This window comes from Microcaecilia unicolor, chromosome 6 (assembly GCF_901765095.1).
Source record: "Microcaecilia unicolor chromosome 6, aMicUni1.1, whole genome shotgun sequence".
Taxonomy (NCBI): domain Eukaryota; kingdom Metazoa; phylum Chordata; class Amphibia; order Gymnophiona; family Siphonopidae; genus Microcaecilia; species Microcaecilia unicolor.
The window spans coordinates 159338499-159357141 of NC_044036.1; the positions used below are offsets into that span (position 1 = coordinate 159338499).

At 44.5% G+C, this 18643-nt stretch overlaps 1 protein-coding gene across 1 annotated transcript in view; it reads left to right on the top strand.

Annotated features, from left to right (window-relative positions):
- ERC2 (ELKS/RAB6-interacting/CAST family member 2) overlaps positions 1-18643 on the top strand; it is a 692745-nt gene that overhangs the window by 637764 nt on the left and 36338 nt on the right. Inside the window, 1 exon segment of the mRNA XM_030206769.1 lies at positions 17155-17302. Coding sequence (XP_030062629.1) covers positions 17155-17302 — 148 coding nt within the window.

The window sequence follows — 18643 nt, forward strand, 5'->3', positions numbered from 1 at the left end:
CCCCCTTCCCGCCGCCAACCCTCTCCCGCCGCTTACCTTTGCTGGCGGGGGACCACAACCCCCGCCAGCCAAAGTTCTCTCCTCGGCCACGCGGCGTTGCTTGCTGAATGATCTGATCAAGTTTGTGTGCATGCGTCTGACGTCCTGCACGTTGTACAGAACAGGGCAGGCAATGTAAGACCAGCGTGGGACAAATGGTTCAGCTGGTGGGGGTTGGGGATCCTGCCAGCCAAACCGGGGGCCCAAGAGACAATTTGGGGGGCCCACGCCCCTGTGGCCCCCTGTAGCTATGCCACTGCTATGAAGCACTAATTTCTGGATCTTTACACTGGCTGCTGATTAGGGATGGGCACAGCACAAAAACAATTCAGTTCATTTTTGTTCATTTCAGCATATTCATGATTTTTGACTTTTTCTAGTTTCGTTTCACACATTTGTGTCAGTAAAATTTTTCTAACGCATGTTAGAACTTTTTCATGCACACTAATGTGGGATTTCTATAAATGGCGCTCAAAAATCAGTGCTGAGCAGCCTTATATTAAGGCTGCTCCAAGATGAGGGTTCTTTATAGAATAGTGCTTAGAGCCGATTTTCACACCGAAAGTTGAGCGCTGTATTTATGCTACTACTACTACTACTTATCACTTCTATAGCGCTACAAGGCATACGCAGCACTGTACACCATACACGAAAAGACAGTCCCTGCTCAAAGAGCTTACCATCTAAATTGGACAGGTAAACAGACAGAACAAGTAAGAGGTAAGGGAATTAAAGAGGTGGGAATAGAAGGGAACAGGGCAAGTGAGTAGTGGTTAGGAGTCAAAAACAGAGTTAAAGAGGTGGGCTTTTAGCCTGGATTTGAAAATGGCAAGAGACGGGGTTAGACGTACAGGCTCAAGAAGTCTATTCCAGGCGTGATGTGCAGCGAGATAAAAGGAACGGAGCCTGGAATTAGCAGTAGAGGAGAAGGGGACAGACAAGAGAGATTTATCCACAGAACAGAGTACCTGAGGGGGGGCGTAGGGAGAGACAAGAGTGAAGAGGTACAGGGAGCGGTAGAGTGAAGGCACTTATTATAAGTCAGTAAGAGAAGTTTGAATTGAATGCGGAAACGGATAGGGAGCCAGTGAAGTGACTTGAGAAGAGGGCTAATGTGAGTGTAGCAACTCTGGCGGAAAATGAGTCGTGCAGCAGAGTTTTGGACTGATTGAAGAGGAGAGAGATGGCTAAGTGGGAGGCTGGTGAGAAGCAGCTGAAAACTGGTATAAATGCCGACGCTCAACTCGTGGCATTTCGGCGCATAAGAGGTGCTATTCTATAAAACTGTGTGCAAGTTTTCAGAATGCCCCTGGCTCGCAAATGTCCCTCTCTTGGCTATGCCCCTTTATGAGTTGCATGCTATTGGATTTAGACACTCAAGGTTATAGAATAGCATGCAAGCAAAAGCGCATGCAAATCCAAATTAGTGACAATGAAGTGGCCCATTTTTTCATACTTGATAGCTTCTTAACTGATCTCAGACCCAAAATGGAAGGGCAACAATTTTCATTTTGCCACACGTCCATTTTTGGCCCCCCCCCCAAAAAGCCTTTTATACAAGCGCGCTAAAAAGGCGCACTATCAAAACCTGCGTCTACACAACCCCAAGCCATTTTTCAGCACGCCTTTGTAAAAGGACCCCTTAGCCTGTAGATCCTACAGAAACAGGACTTTCTCAGATGGGAATATTCCACATGTAACTCGCCCACAGCTAGAATTAATAACGTGCTAATTTGTTAGCATGTATCAATACCATTAAAGTATGTTATTTTACTGCCAGGAAACCAGGGGGTGGAGTAAAGACATGTGACATGAAGTACAATTCAACAAACAGCCTTTATTAAAATGACCCAACATGTTCACCGTGTTTCGGCTCAACAGCCTGCGTCAAGAGTCCAAAACACTCAGGCTGGTGTTATAGTGGAAACTCCTTCAGGCTGAGAAGTAAAGTAACTGAAGCCAGCAATAGCCAGCAAACAACGTGGTGAATGATAAAGTATATGCTGATAATAGCTTATCACATAACCATCCAAAAACTTGGAACAAGTAAACCAGCAATCTACGTACTCATAATGCATGTTATTGGCTGCAGTAAAAATGGCCTTAGCACATAGGAAAGACATTTGTAAGGGTGCGCTAAGGCCATATATATATATATATGAAATCTTCACATTTGACTTATGGCCCTGTTTACTAAGCCATGCTATAGGTGTGCTAATCTTTGTAGCGTGCACTAAAAACTAGCACGCACTAATGCTAGAGACACCTATAGGGATATATGGGGCCCTTTTACTAAGCCGCGTAAGAACCTACGCGTGCTCAATGCACGTCAGGTTTGAGTTACCGCCCGGCCACCATGTGGCCCTTGTGGTAATTTCATTTTTGACGCACGTCTGCTACACATACACCGGAATATATTTGTATTTTCTGGCATGCAGGTGGTAATCGGGCTGTAATCAGTTATTTATTTTATTTATTTATTTGTTGCATTTGTATCCCACATTTTCCCATCTATTTGCAGACTCAATGTGGCTTACAATAATACATCCTGACAATCGCCAAACAAGAGTAGATAAAACAATTGGTTACATAAAGAGCAAGTGTAACATAATGGATATAATCAATTCAATAAATCAGAAACAGTCTGATTAAACAATTCGATAAATCAAAAAACAGATAGATTCTCTGGTAAGTAATGATGTGTTGGAGTTCCTGTTATTGATTATTATATGTTGGAGTTCCTGTTATTGATTATTATGACAAGTCTTGTTAAAAAGGTAGGTCTTTAGTGATTTTCGAAAGTTGGTAAGGTCGTGAATATTTTTTATGTTAAGTGGTAGTGTATTCCACAGTTGTGTGCCAATGTAAGAAAAGCAGGATGCATGCACTAGTTACTGCGTGAGACCTTACCACTAGGTCAGTGGCTGGCGGTAAGGTCTCAGACCCAAAATGGACGCACAGCAATTTTCATTTTGCTGCAAGTCCATTTTCGGCAAAAATGTTAAAAAGGCATTTTTTACAGGTGCATTGAAAAATTATTCTGTGAGCGCCCAAAATACGCGTCTGCACTACCACAAGCCATTTTTTTAGCGTGCCTTTGTAAAAGGGCCCCTATGGGTGTCTTTAGTGTTAGTGCACGCTAAAGAGTTAGTGCAAGCTAAAATGTTAGTGTGCCTACAGCATGGCATAGTAAACTGGGCTCTTAGGGCTCTGTTTACTAAGGTGCGCTAGTGTATTTAGCGCGTGCACAAAACTAGCATGTGCTAACTGTGTAGGTGCCCATAGGAATATTGTGGGCGCCTAGACAGTTAGCGCACGCTAATGGTTAGCGTGCATTAAAAGCAGTAACGTGCCTTTAGCACGGCTTAGTAAACGGGGCCCTCAATGTCTTTTAATCAAACTTTTATACATTAATTAGGATAATTAATTTTTTGTTAACATTTACGTTAGAGACTACAGCTAGATTATGTCAAGCTTGCCATTATTTATAAATATAGAATTATAAATAATAACTGTGATTATTGTAAAATTGAATTTAGCAAATGAGCTCATCTCTATATATGAAATAAAATGCTAGTGTTTATCTAAAATTAATCCTGGTCTCATGGCTTTAAGAGTAGCTAAAATGAACTGTTTTTCTTTGGTTCCTTTTGAAATATTACCCTCCAAATATTTACATTGATTCTTTAGAAACTTTTAAGTCTTGGCCATATAACTTTTTGACATGTTTATTGGTAATTATGTGGAGGCGTGAGGGGAGTCGGAGAATGAGAAAAGATTCAAGAGATTCAAATGTGCTACTTATGTTAAATTTATACGTTTTGTAATTCACATTCTTACAGTGATTAGCAAGAAGCTATTTATTATTGAACCTCGAAGTTCCTTTCTGGCATTTTCTATTTGAATGCTAAGGGGCCCTTTTACTAAGCTGCGTGGAGGGGCATAATCGAACAGGGCGCACAAGTTTTCATGAGGGCGTCCTTGCAGGATGGCCCTGTGAAGGGGCGGGGAAACCCGTATTATCGAATCAAGATAGGTGTCCATCTTTCGTTTCGATAATAGGGTCTGGGACGCCCAAATCTCAACATTTAGGTTGACCTTAGAGATGGTCGACCTAAATGTTGAGATGGTCAACCTTAGAGAGGGTTGTCCCCGGTTTTCAGTCATAATGGAAACCGAGGACGCCCATCTCAAAAACGACCATGTCCAAGCCCTTTGGTCGTGGGAGGAGCCAGAATTTGTTGTGCACTGTTTCCCCTGACATGCCAGGACACCAACCGGGCACCCTAGGGGGTACTGCAGTGGACTTCACAAATTGCTCCCAGGTGCATAGCTCCCTTACCTTGGGTGCTGAGCCCCCCAAAACCCACTCCCCACAACTGTACAGCACTACCATAGGCCTAAGGGGTGAAGGGGGGCACTTACATGTGGGTTTTGGGTGGGTTTTGGAGGGCTCACATTTACCACCACAAGTGTAACAAGTAGAGGGGATGGGCCTGGGTCCGCCTGGCTGAAGTGCACTGCACCCACTAAAACTGCTCCAAGGACCTGCATACTGCTGTCATGGAGCTGGGTATGACATTTCAGGCTGGCATAGAGGCCGGCAAAAAAAAAAATTTAGTTTTTTTTTAGGGTGGGAGGGGGTTGGTGACCACTGGGGGAGTAAGGGGAGGTCATCCCCGATTCCCTCTGGTGGTCATCTGGTCAGTTCTGGCACCTTTTTGAGGCTTGGTCACAAGAAAAAATGGACCAAGTAAAGTCAGCCAAGTGCTCGTCAGGGACACCCTTCTTTTTTCCATTATCAGCTGAGGATGCCCATCTCTTAATCATGCCCCAGTCCCGCCTTCACTACGGTGCCGATGCCTCCAACACGCCCCCGTGAACTTTGGTCGTCCCCGTGATGGGAAGCAGTTGAGGACGCCCAAAATTGGCTTTCGATTATGACGATTTGGGCGACCCTGAGAGAAGGACGCCCATCTCCTGATTTGTGTCAGAAGATAGGCTCCCTTCTCTTTCGAAAATAAGCCTGATAGACACCTACGTGCGCCCAACACACATCAGTTTTGAGTTACCAGCCAGCTACCGCACAGCCCTTGTGGTAATTTCATTTTTTGATGTGCGTTCGCTATATGCACCTGAAAATATTTTTATTTTCTAGCGCGCGGACAGTAATCGGTCAGTTATCGGCATTTTACATGTGTAGACCATTACTGCCTGGTTACCGTGTGAGACCTTACCGCTAGGTCAATGGCTGGTCGTAAGGTCTGAGACCCAAAATGGACGCATGGCAATTTTCATTTTGTTGCATGTCCATTTTCGGCAAAAAATTTTAAAAGGCATTTTTTGCAAGTACACTGAAAAAATGATTCTGTGCGCGCTCAAAACACCGTCTACACTGCCATAGGCCATTTTTCAGCGGGCCTTTGTAAAAGGGCCCTCAAGTTTTTCTGTGAATTAGAATTCTTGCATGCGTAGATGTGCAAGAGCCACTGCAAGAATATGCGTACTCTGCTGGTTTTTTACATCTTGATGTCTCAGAAGTGCTTCTCGCAGTGATAATCAAATGTACCGTGGAATATTAGGCATAATGCCTGGCAAAACAACACTTCTTTCTACTGGAAATTCAATAAAAACAATAATAATATCTATATTTTTTAATACGTCACATATTAAGGGCTTTGGGCCCCTTTTACCAAGCTGCAGCAAAAGCGGGCTGGCGCTGGCGTCGGTGCATGTTTTACATGTGCGTCAAGGCGCCCCCTTTTTCCGCAGCTGGTAAAAGGGAAGCCTTGCTTTCCTACTGGAAATGGCCGGGTGGCAAGTAAAGCACTTGCCGTGCGGCCGTTTCATGGGATAGCCCTTACTGCCACCCATTGCCATACATTGTAAATAGTATACCATGCCATACTATCCTGGCAGTAACTGGGCAGTACATGGCACTGCTTGATTACCGCCGGGTACACTCCGGCGTTACAAAATTAAATAAATTTTTGTAGTGGCAGAAATGGCGACGCGATAGGGGTGGGAAGTACCGCTGGGCTGCTGCAGTAGCCTGGCAGTACTTCCTGTATAGTTAGCAGTAAGCCTGCTTGGGCTTACCGCTGCTTAGTAAAAGGAGCCTACTACTACTACTTATCATTTCTAAAGCACTATTAGACGTACGCAGCGCTGTACACTTGAACATGAAGAGACAGTCCCTGCTCGACAGAGCTTACAATCTAATTAGGACAGACAAACAGGACAAACAAGAGATAAGGGAACATTAAAGTGAGGATGATAAAATAAGGGTTCTGAACAAAGTGAATAACGGTTAGGAGTTAAAAGCAGCATCAAAAAGGTGGGCTTTTAGCTTAGATTTGAAGACGGCCAGAGATGGAGCTTGACATACCGGCTCAGGAAGTCTATTCCAGGCATATGGTGCAGCAAGATAAAAGGAACGGAGTCTGGAGTTAGCGGTGGAGGAGAAGGGTGCAGATAAGAGAGATTTACGCAGTGAACAGAGTTCCCTGGGAGGAATGTAGGGAGAGATGAGAGTGGAGAGGTACTGAGGAGCCCTAGATTTATAAAAGTGTGCAACCATATTAGTGCATCTTATTTATCACAGGCCCCATTTTGCACAGTGGAACCTACAGTAATTACTCAGGGGCCCTTTTACTAAGCCACGGTAGAGCTAATGCATGGGTTGCATTCACCAAGTTGACGCTATCACCAGATAGAGTGTGCGCCCAGTGGTAATTTTGAAGTTGGCATGTGCTGTTTCCTGTGGTAGAAAATAATTATCTATTTTCTACTATGAGGGGGTGTTTCCGGTGGTAATCAGCAACACGGCCACATTGGTGCACGCTGCCTGATTACCGCACGAGTAGCGCATAAGCCCTTTCTGCCAAGTAAATAGGTGGCATTAAGGGCTCAGGCAGTAAATAACCATGCACTGCTTTTCTTATTAGCGTACAGCCATTAAAAAGGCCCCATTAAAAAAGGCGTGTTCCCCAGCCTCGATAAAAACAAATGGCCCAGCGCATGCCAATTTCACGCATTCAAGCTAGCTCAGGCCTCTTTTTACAGCAGCTTAGTAAAAGGACCCCTAATAGCGCATGCTAATGCAGCAGTGTACTTTAGTAAATCTAAGCCTATAAAAGGTAGTTTTGTGAACAATATTCATGTGTAAATAGTGCTTATGGGGCCCTTTTACTAAGGTGCGCTGAAAAAAGGCCAAGCTAGTGTAGACGTGTGTGATGGATGGGCGCAGATCCATTTTTCAGTGCGCCTGCAAAAAATGGCCTTTTTTTGCAGCAAAATAAAAATCGTCACGTGTCCATTTTGGGCCTCAGACCTTACCGCCACCCATTGACTTAGCGGTAAAGTCTCACACATTAACCGGGCGATAATCATCAGCATGCGTACACTGCCGATTACTACCCAGTTAGCGCCGCACGGTGGAAAATAGAAATTATTTTCTGCCGCACATTTTGGATGAACATCAAAATTAAAATTATTGCCCGGGGCACGTGGTAGCCGGGCGGTAGTTCTAATTTGATGCGCGTTGTACATGCATGGGTGCCTTCGCGTCTTAGTGAAAGGACCGTTATGTGTTTAAATGGCTTCTTATAAAACTGAGTCATTCCTGAAAATGCACATGCTTAGGGGTGGGACTTGGGCGGAGTCACAATTTATGTGCATATACACATAGGTCCAGATTCTATATATAGTGAAAAAAAAACGGCATTGAAAAAACCATGCTTAGCGGTATTTTATAAACCTCCCCTAAAGTTAGGTGTGGTTTATAGAATATGCATAGCAGCCATCCTGTGGCTAAACTTTATACCAACTGAAACCTGGAGTAAATTCACACGTCTTATTTAGGCATGGATCGGGCATATTCCATAACAGTGCAAGTAAATGTTTAGAATGCCCAAGGCCAGCCCACGCCCCCTTTTGAGATCCACACGGTCCTATTTATGCGCATCACTTTATAGAATACGCTTAGCAAGCCGAGGCCCCCCCCCTTAAAGGAAAAATCCATAGACCATTATTAAATGGACTTGGGGAAAATCCACTATTTCTGGGATAGGCAGTATAAAATGTTTTGTACATTTTTGGGATCTTGCCGGGTATTTGTGACCTGGATTGGCCACTGTTGGAAACAGGATGCTGGGCTTGATGGACCTTTGGTCTTGGCAATATTTATATACTTATGTACTTTTACCGCAGTGGGTAAAAGGTAGGCCTTTCTTTTCTTTAGGAAATGACCATGCGTTAAGTGAAGCAGTTGCCGCGCGGCCATTTTGGGGGGAAACCCTTACCGCCACCCATTCTTAATATCCAATTCTCGGCACTGATTGGCCTGTTAACCAATTAAGCTCTGCGCACAAATCGGCTATGTGTGCTGATTTGCGTGCAGAACTTTATTCGCTGATTATAGAATCTGGGCTTGTTGTATGCACAAATATTTACAGCTGCTTTCCAGCAGGTATGTTTTTGCCTTCAATCTTGGCACAATATTTGCAGGATTTGTGGTAGCATTTTGTAAAGAAAGAGAGGTGCTTAAAATAGGATCAGAATAGGCACCTTCCTGCATAATTAAGCTAGATACAGTGTCAATAAATGTATTTTATTTATTTATTTGTTACATTTATATCCCACATTTTCCCACCTATTTGTAGGCTGAATGTGGCTTACATAGTACCGGAGAGGCGTTACAGACTCCGGTGTAAACAAATACAAAGGGATGTTGTGGTAAGATAAAGTTCATGTGGCACAGCCACACTAGGGAAACCCCCCAAAGTGTTTTACTGCTCACTGGGGTCTGACTTAGTAAGAGTTTTTCCCATTCCATCTATGGAGACCCTTAAACTTGAACTCCTTCAGGCCTGAAACTTGCAACCTTCTGATTTAGGGGGTCTTTATTAACGCGTGCTGTGTTTTTAAAAGCAACAATTAAAACGTGCTAAGTTCAAATGCTGTGCGGTAATTTTTGGCAGTGTGCCCAGCGTGTCCTCAGCAGTTACCACATTGAAAACTGTTCTAGCGTAGGTAAACCTGGTTTCAGTTAGCACAAATGCACTTAGAGGCCCTCTAAGCAGTGGCGTTCCTGGCCTGGATGGCACCCAGGGCGGATCGCCGATGCCCCCCCCTCCCGGGTGCAGCACGCCCCCCGCTAAATGACACCTCCCCCCTCCGGCGAAATGACACCCCCCCGGGTGCACACCGCTGGGGGGGGGGGGTGCCGTGGCGCGCGCCTGCTCCAGGGCAGGGGGTGCTGCAGCGAACGATCAAAGTTAGCGAACTCGGAGCAGGCGCGCGCCGTGGCACCCCCCAGCGGCGTGCACCCGGGGCAGACTGCCCCCACTGCACCCCCACCCCCCGCCTTGGTATGCCACTGCCTCTAAGTAAAGGGTTGGTGCGCAGTAACAGGCATATATAGCATATAATACAAAAAATATATATACAGAGGAAGAGATGCTTGAAGCAGGTAAGAGGGGAAAGGTTATGGGATGCAGAGAACCCTGGATACAGGAATTAGTGAAGTGCATCTTTCCTAACTCCATTCAACATTTCCTTCAAAATGGGGAAGGTGTTGACAAAGACAGCTACACATTACTGGGAACAAGCAATAGGAGAGCAACTGTAAACCCTTCAGTCTAATATATCCATATATTATATGTAGCTGTATATCAGGAAGCAGGTGAGAGCTTGGCTCTTCAACCAGGCCTTTAATGGAAGAAGTAACTAACTCATTAGTCTCACTCACACACAAGGAGTGACACAGGCTGCACATACTGCAGCAGGACATGTTTATCCACTCCTACCCTAGCTGAGATAATATTTAACCATTTCTCTGACCTCATGTGCAACTTTCTTTAAATCAATCACCTTACTTTCTAACTCTTCCTACTCTCTTACCTATCTATATGTTACATCTTTGTTTTACCCTTTGCTATCAATTATAATGTTCTATTACATGTTGTGTTGACATTGTAAATAGTATACCATGCCATACTTTGTATTGTTTTTGAATATTTTTACTGCTGTAACTGCCTATTGCTCATGTTTGATCTATTCTTACTGTACACCGCCTTGAGTGAATTCCTTCAAAAAGGCGGTAAATAAATCCTAATAAATAAATAAAATATAAAGAAGAATTTTGTTTCTTCCCTTTATCGATTGGGTGTATTATTCCATGTAGACCTTTGCTGTTCAGCCCTTCCTACCTCCTTTTCTTTTTTCCTGATTTTTCTGCCTGTCCTCCTCTGCTGTTTTTTTTTTCCTCCTGAATGCTAACCTTTTTGCTCTTACTATTTCAATTATCTCCTGAGAGAGCCATATCAGTTTCTTTTTCTATTTATTTATTGCTGAACAAAGTTCCTCTGTACCTTTCAGGTCGCAGAATCCTAATCGGGCCTCTCAGTTTCACCCATTCCCTTGATATCAGCTCTGCTGAAGTCCGAGATCCTGACAGTAGCATTGGAGTTTAATATTGAACCACAGCGCACACATCAACAAATGAGATCAGTAACAATGTCTTCCATAAGGACCTGAGCATTTTAATTTAGAATGGTCTTTATCAAAAGTTTTTACATTGATAGGGCAGTTATTAAAAATCTTTATTTGCATAAAAGAACTGAATGAAAATTATCCACTCTTAACCTAGGTAAAGATATGCGCATGATTCCACATTCCATGTACAGTGGGGGAAATAAGTATTTGATCCCTTGCTGATTTTGTAAGTTTGCCCACTGACAAAGACATGAGCAGCCCATAATTGAAGGGTAGGTTATTGGTAACAGTGAGAGATAGCACATCACAAATTAAATCCGGAAAATCACATTGTGGAAAGTATATGAATTTATTTGCATTCTGCAGAGGGAAATAAGTATTTGATCCCCCACCAACCAGTAAGAGATCTGGCCCCTACAGACCAGGTAGATGCTCCAAATCAACTCGTTACCTGCATGACAGACAGCTGTCGGCAATGGTCACCTGTATGAAAGACACCTGTCCACAGACTCAGTGAATCAGTCAGACTCTAACCTCTACAAAATGGCCAAGAGCAAGGAGCTGTCTAAGGATGTCAGGGACAAGATCATACACCTGCACAAGGCTGGAATGGGCTACAAAACCATCAGTAAGACGCTGGGCGAGAAGGAGACAACTGTTGGTGCCATAGTAAGAAAATGGAAGAAGTACAAAATGACTGTCAATCGACAAAGATCTGGGGCTCCACGCAAAATCTCACCTCGTGGGGTATCCTTGATCATGAGGAAGGTTAGAAATCAGCCTACAACTACAAGGGGGGAACTTGTCAATGATCTCAAGGCAGCTGGGACCACTGTCACCACGAAAACCATTGGTAACACATTACGACATAACGGATTGCAATCCTGCAGTGCCCGCAAGGTCCTCCTGCTCCGGAAGGCACATGTGACGGCCCGTCTGAAGTTTGCCAGTGAACACCTGGATGATGCCGAGAGTGATTGGGAGAAGGTGCTGTGGTCAGATGAGACAAAAATTGAGCTCTTTGGCATGAACTCAACTCGCCGTGTTTGGAGGAAGAGAAATGCTGCCTATGACCCAAAGAACACCGTCCCCACTGTCAAGCATGGAGGTGGAAATGTTATGTTTTGGGGGTGTTTCTCTGCTAAGGGCACAGGACTACTTCACCGCATCAATGGGAGAATGGATGGGGCCATGTACCATACAATTCTGAGTGACAACCTCCTTCCCTCCGCCAGGGCCTTAAAAATGGGTCGTGGCTGGGTCTTCCAGCACGACAATGACCCAAAACATACAGCCAAGGCAACAAAGGAGTGGCTCAGGAAGAAGCACATTAGGGTCATGGAGTGGCCTAGCCAGTCACCAGACCTTAATCCCATTGAAAACTTATGGAGGGAGCTGAAGCTGCGAGTTGCCAAGCGACAGCCCAGAACTCTTAATGATTTAGAGATGATCTGCAAAGAGGAGTGGACCAAAATTCCTCCTGACATGTGTGCAAACCTCATCATCAACTACAGAAGACGTCTGACCGCTGTGCTTGCCAACAAGGGTTTTGCCACCAAGTATTAGGTCTTGTTTGCCAGAGGGATCAAATACTTATTTCCCTCTGCAGAATGCAAATAAATTCATATACTTTCCACAATGTGATTTTCCGGATTTAATTTGTGATGTGCTATCTCTCACTGTTACCAATAACCTACCCTTCAATTATGGGCTGCTCATGTCTTTGTCAGTGGGCAAACTTACAAAATCAGCAAGGGATCAAATACTTATTTCCCCCACTGTATGTTTAGAATTAGAAGGAGCTGTTTCTGGTGGCATGTTTAGATCGGGGAGGAAAATAATGGGGTCCTTTTACTAAGCTACACTAAAAAGGGCCATCCACTGTGATTAGCACATGGATTTCCCCATAGTAACATAGTAACGTGGAGGGGCATAATCAAACGGGGCCGGCCATCTATAAGAGCGGCCATCTCTAAGGCCGGCCCCGTAAAGCGGCATACCCGACCATATTATCGAAACAAGATGGCCGGCCGTCTTTCGTTTCGATACTACGGTCGGGGACGCCCAAATCTCAAAATTTGGGCCGCACTTAGAGATTGCCGTCCTTAGAGATGGCCACCATTGGTTTTTGCCGATAATGGAAACTAATGGCGGCCATCTCAAATCTGGCCAAATCCAAGCCATTTGGTCGTGGGAGGAGCCAGCATTTATAGTGCAGTGGTCCCCCTCACATGCTAGGACACCAACCGGGCACCCTAGGGGGCACTGCAGTGGACTTCACAAATTGCTCCCAGGTGCATAGCTCCCTTACCTTGGGTGCTGAGCCCCCCAAAGCCTCTCAAACCCACTACCCACAACTGTACAACACTACCATAGCCCATAAAGGGTAACAGGGTCACGTACATGAGGGTACAGTGGGTTTCGGGTGGGTTTTGGAGGGCTCCCATTTACCACCACAAGTATAACAGGTAGGGGGGATGGGCATGGGTCCGCCTGCCTGAAGTGCACTGCAGTACCCATTAAAAACTGCTCCTGGGTATGACATTTGAGGCTGGCATAGAGGCTGGCACAAAAATGTTTATACATATTTTTTTTTGGGTGGGGGGGGTTAGTGAACACTGCGAGAGTAAGAGGAGGGGATCCCTGATACCCTCCGGTGGTCATCTGGTCAGTTGGGGCACTTTTTTGAGGCTTGGTCCTAAATATAAATGGACCAAGTAAAGCCGGCCAAGTGCTTGTCAGAGCCGGCCTTCTATTTTCCTTTATTGGCCGAAGCCGGCCATCTTGTAACCACGCCCCCGTCCCGCCTTCTGTAATCTGCCGACACGCCCCCTTTAAGTTTGGCCGGCCCTGCGATGGAAAGCAGTTGAAGCCGGCCAAAATTGACTTTCGATTATACTGATTTGGCCGAGTTTAGGAGAAGGCCGGCCATTTCCCGATTTGTGTCGGAAGATGGCCGGCCTTTTCTTTCGAAAATAAGCAGGATAGTAATATAGTAGATGACAGCAGAGAAAGACCTGATTTATCCTGATGTGTGAGGATTTATCCAGTTGCTTCTTCTCACCTTTGGCACAGATGACCAGAAAACTTAAATGGACTTGGCTAAACATGAGGCATTTCACATCCTTCTGAGCTCTCGATTCCCATTAAGGGCTAGATTTTATATATGATGCCTAGGCATATTCTATAAACTACTCCTAAAGTTAGGCGTGGTTTATAGAATATGTCTAGAGCCCATCCGTGCGACTAAGTGAAACTTGGTGTAAATGCCAGCGACTAAGTTAGGCGCGGAGCATTCATAATTTTTAGAAAGACCCATGATCCGCCCAGTCCATACCTATGGCCACGCCCCCTTTAAGTTTGGCCGGCCCTGCGACGGAAAGCATTTGAAGCTGGCCAAAATTGACTTTCAATTATACCGATTTGGCCAGGTTTAGAAGAAGGCCGACCATTTCCCGATTTGTGTCGGAAGATAGCCGGCCTTCTCTTTCGAAAATAAGCAGGCTAGTAACATAGTAGATGACAGCAGAGAAAGACCTGCACGGTCCATCCAGTCTGCCCAACAAGATAAACTCATAGGTGCTATGTTATGTGTATACCTGACCTTAATTTCTATCTGCCATTTTCAGGGCATAGACCATAGAAGTCTGCCCCGCACTAGCCCCTCCTCCCAACCACCAGCCCCGCCCCCCCACCGGAGCTGTTTCTGGTGGGGGTCCTTTTACTAAGCTACACTAACAAGGGCCATGCACTTTGATTAGCACATAGATTTCCCCATGCACTGAGGCCACTTTTTGTGCTGCTGTAAAATGGCCACATTTCCATATTTTTTTTCTACTAATGGCCAGGTGCTAATCTCCAAATTATCTCCTGGCCATTAGCACTTGAGCCCCTACTGCCACCTATTTAATAGGCAGAAAGAGCTCATGTGCTAACCACAGTCTTATCTAAATCTGCACTACCCAAGCTGCTAAGGACTTAAATACAAAACAACTTACGCATCTAGTTTTTCCTACATAAGCACACAACTGTGGAACGCATTACCAAAAGCCTTTAAAACGACGTACGACCACCTAAACTTCCGGAAATCAATAAAAGCCAACCTGTTTAAAAAGGCATACCCTACCAAACCAACTTAAATGATCTCTGCAACACAACCAAACTAAAGCACGTAATGGACATAACACAACTCTTCTATTCTTCAATTCCCTAATTTATTTATTTATTGCATTTGTATCCCACATTTTCCCACCTATTTGCGGGTTCAGTGTGGCTTACATAGTACCAGAGAGGCCTTTGCAGGCTGTGCCACATGAACTTGATCTTATCACAATATCACCTTGTATTTGTTCACACCACAGCCTGCAAAGGCCTCTCTGGTACTATGTAAGCCACATTGAGCCTACAAATTGGTGGGAAAATGTGGGATACAAATGTAACAAATGTACTAATCAATTGGCATGCACAGATGTCTAAGCGGACCCAGCGGTAGTGCATTTTGGCACGTGGGAAGCACATAGTAGTGCTTACCGCTGCTTAGAAAAAGGACCCTAATATGTGTAGATTGCATTTTCATTTTCAAACCTACATCCCTTATATACCATGGAAAATCTACCCACAGAAAAAACAGGTGCAAATATCTGTGGGTAAAATTTAGTCATATAAATACCTACATTTCTTTATGGCAAATGTTTTGAGCAGAAGTCCAGAACCTTTGGCTGTCTGAAACTTGGGGTCTGCAAACTACTGCATGCACATCAAGCTGACATGTACCAATTAATAAATACAGAATAAAATACTTTTTTTTCTATCTTTGTTTTCTGAGTATTGGCATTTTCCCATTTGTTTTGGTCCCAGTCTCTCTTTTCTGTCTTTCTCTCTTTGCTCCTCTTTCCAGGGTCTCCTATCCATTTAACATTTCGTCGACCTCCATGTCCACCTTCCAACTTCTGTTTCTCACTCCCTCCTTCCCCTGTATGGGCTCTACGTTTCTCTCGCTTCCTCTATAAAGAGAGTCATTTTTAGCTCCCTGCACAGATTCTGTTTAAAAATACATGCATCCTACTCTTGCAAAATTCCCTTAATCACCCGCTGTTCCCATTTTTACTTTCTCTTCTTCTCCACTCTTGATGCCCTCTCTCATGACCCACTCTCCCCATCCCACATACATTGTTATTCTCTCCTATCTCCCTCAGTTCTTGCTCTCTCCTTTCACTGATCCCTCCCTCGTTCTAGGGTCATTTTACTAAGGTGCGCTGAAAAATGGCTTGCGGTAGTGTAGGTGCTGGTTTTGGGTGCATGTCAATCCGTTTTTCAGCGCACCTGTAAAAAAGGCCTTTTGTGCCGAAAATGGACGAGCGACAAAATTGAATTGCCGCGCATCCATTTTGGGTCTGCGACCTTACTGCCAGCCATTGACCTAGTGGTAAAGTCTCACACGGTAACCGGGTGGTAATGACCTACGCGTGTCAAATGCCACTTGTTGCGCGTGTGATACACATGTCCAAAAATTACAATTATTCTTCAGCTCCACGTATCGGACACGTGCCAAAAATGAAATTACCGCAAGAGCCACGTGGTATCCGGGCGGTAATTCCATTTTGGGTGCACTTAAACACTTACGCAGCTTAGTAAAAGGGCCCCCTCTATTCCTAATTCTTCTCCTTCCTCTTGGTTCTCCTCTGTTTCCATCCTTACTTTTCCCCTCTTGCTCACTCCCATATTTTTCAGATGTTGGCATCTCTTCTCCCTTTCCCTCAGTCCTGGTCCCCCCCTTCTCATTGTCCATTCAGCATCTCTCTCTCTCTCTCTCTCTCGCAATCCTGTACCTCTCCAGCCCCTCTTTTCTCGGGTAATTGGCAGTGGCAGCCATTCATACAGGTGTCTTCTGGCTGGATCCAAGGCCTCCTCTTATGGAACTTACTATTTCCATGCAGGAGGGACAAGACCGGGAGAAGGCCCTGAATCCAGCCAGAAGCTGCCTGCTTGAATCACTGCAGCTGCCAACTGCCTGGGAAAAGAGAGGCTGGAGAGTTACAAGTGAGGGAGAGATGTTGGATGGATGTGGGGGACCGGGATTGGAGGGAAAGGGAATAGGTGAGATGCCAGCATTTCTGGCTGTGGCGTCAGGGCCAAAAAACACATACCCCAGCAGTTCACATTGGAAGACTCAGTGGTCCAGATTACAGACTATGGTCCACCATTTGAGTAATAGGCACCCTGTGATAGGACTGCCCTTGAATTGCATAATATTACATGTAAATAGGCTGTTCAGTTTTCAATAAGCACATGACCACGCTTAAACCCCTGTTCATGCATAGAAATACCTTTGAAAATTGCCCTTTTAGTAAATAGGCCCCATTAGGCACTCAGCACTCTTTGAAAATCCATCTCATTGTAATTAATTTGTTCTTAGAAGTCTGTACTGAAATATTTGAGGAATTATCTATTAGACTTTTTGCTTTTAAGTCTGTTTATGGTTTGATGCACATCTGCTGTCCAGCAATGATTCAAAGCACAAATGTTCACCAATCACAAACCAACAATGTCAATAAATGTCAACATAAAAAGATGTCTTTCTTTTCTTAATGAGAAACAAACAGTCTTTATTTTTCCCAGACAGGAAGCACTACTTGCTGCAATCACTGACAAGGATGCTAGCATTGCTTTCCATGAACTGTCGGCCTCAAAGAAGAAGAAGTCCCAAGAAGATGTAATGGCCCTCAAACGTGAAAAAGATAGACTTGTACATCAGTTAAAGCAACAGGTAGACAACTTTTGTTTATGCTGATTATTTTTTTTTTTAGTTTATTTCCATTCCCCTTGTTTAATGGCAGCCTGAAGTCTTTTCAGACTTTTGTATTTATTTTTTATTTTTGAAAATGTACAAAAACAAAACTGTTATACCAGCACCCTTTGGTACAAGGCAAATCCTCTATACAAGTCAAAAGAAAACAACCCCCCCTCCCCACCACCATGCATATCCTTAAGAATCATGACTTCCAGATTGTGTCTGCCATTGAACTTAAGGGTCCCAAATTCTGTTAAAGTTCAATAGTCTGTTGTGGTGCCGACCCGTGAGCTTAGACATGTGACACACAAAATCCACCTTGGCCAAGACCTGTGCTCATGTAGGGACTGCCGGTTGTTTCCAAATTCCGAAAAAAAATCACTCTGGCAAGAGGGCTAGGGATGGGCAACATCATCATCTGAAATCACATGAACTCTGCAAAGCCATGTGACCTGCAAATGTTCCCAGTGATCGATATCCTCCCATATTGTCTTTAGCAATGGGAGGGGGGGGGGTGGAATTAGCTTCATACAACACCCTTGATCTGCTGTTAAATGAACTCCCAAATAGTGTATAGTGTGTCGGACCCAGTGAAAAGGGTATGCTCACTGAATCCAAGTCTTGTCCCCATCCCCAATAGTGAGATTCAAGATCTCAGATTTATCCATGTTGGTTTTAAAACCGGATACCTTCTCATATGCCTCTAAGGCTGATACCATCCTTTGCAAGTACTGTTTCAGTTGAGCTAAAGTTAAGAGGACATTATTAGTGAAGTAATTTAGTCTGTACCTCCCCCCTCCCCCCCACATACACACACTCTCAATGCCCTGGATCACATCACTCTTCCTAACAAATTGAGCAAATGGCTCCATAGCCAGGGAAAATAAGAGCAGGGATAACACGCAGCCCTGCCTTATTCCCCGAGCCTACACACAACTATCAGTTTAGGTCCCATTAAATTGCATTCGAGCTATAGGGCTCAGGTAAAGAAGTTTTATCCAGTCTAAGTATTGTTCTGAGATTCCTCACTTCGACAGGATGTTACCCACATGCCAAAAAATAATTTTTATTGTTTAGCACTGGGGGCAGGTCTGGGATCACAGTGTGTTCTGTTCTGCTCGGTTAGCGCAGACACATTTCTGCATGGTAACCAATTTGTGTGTGGTTAGCATATGAGCCCTTACCACATAGAAAATAGGTGTCGGTAAGTGCTTGCTCGCAAATGGGAAAATGAACACGTGGCCATTATTGCTGAAGTAGAAAAAATGGTAATTTCCCAGCAGCTCTAAAAGTGGCCTTAGTGCACGGGAAAGACCT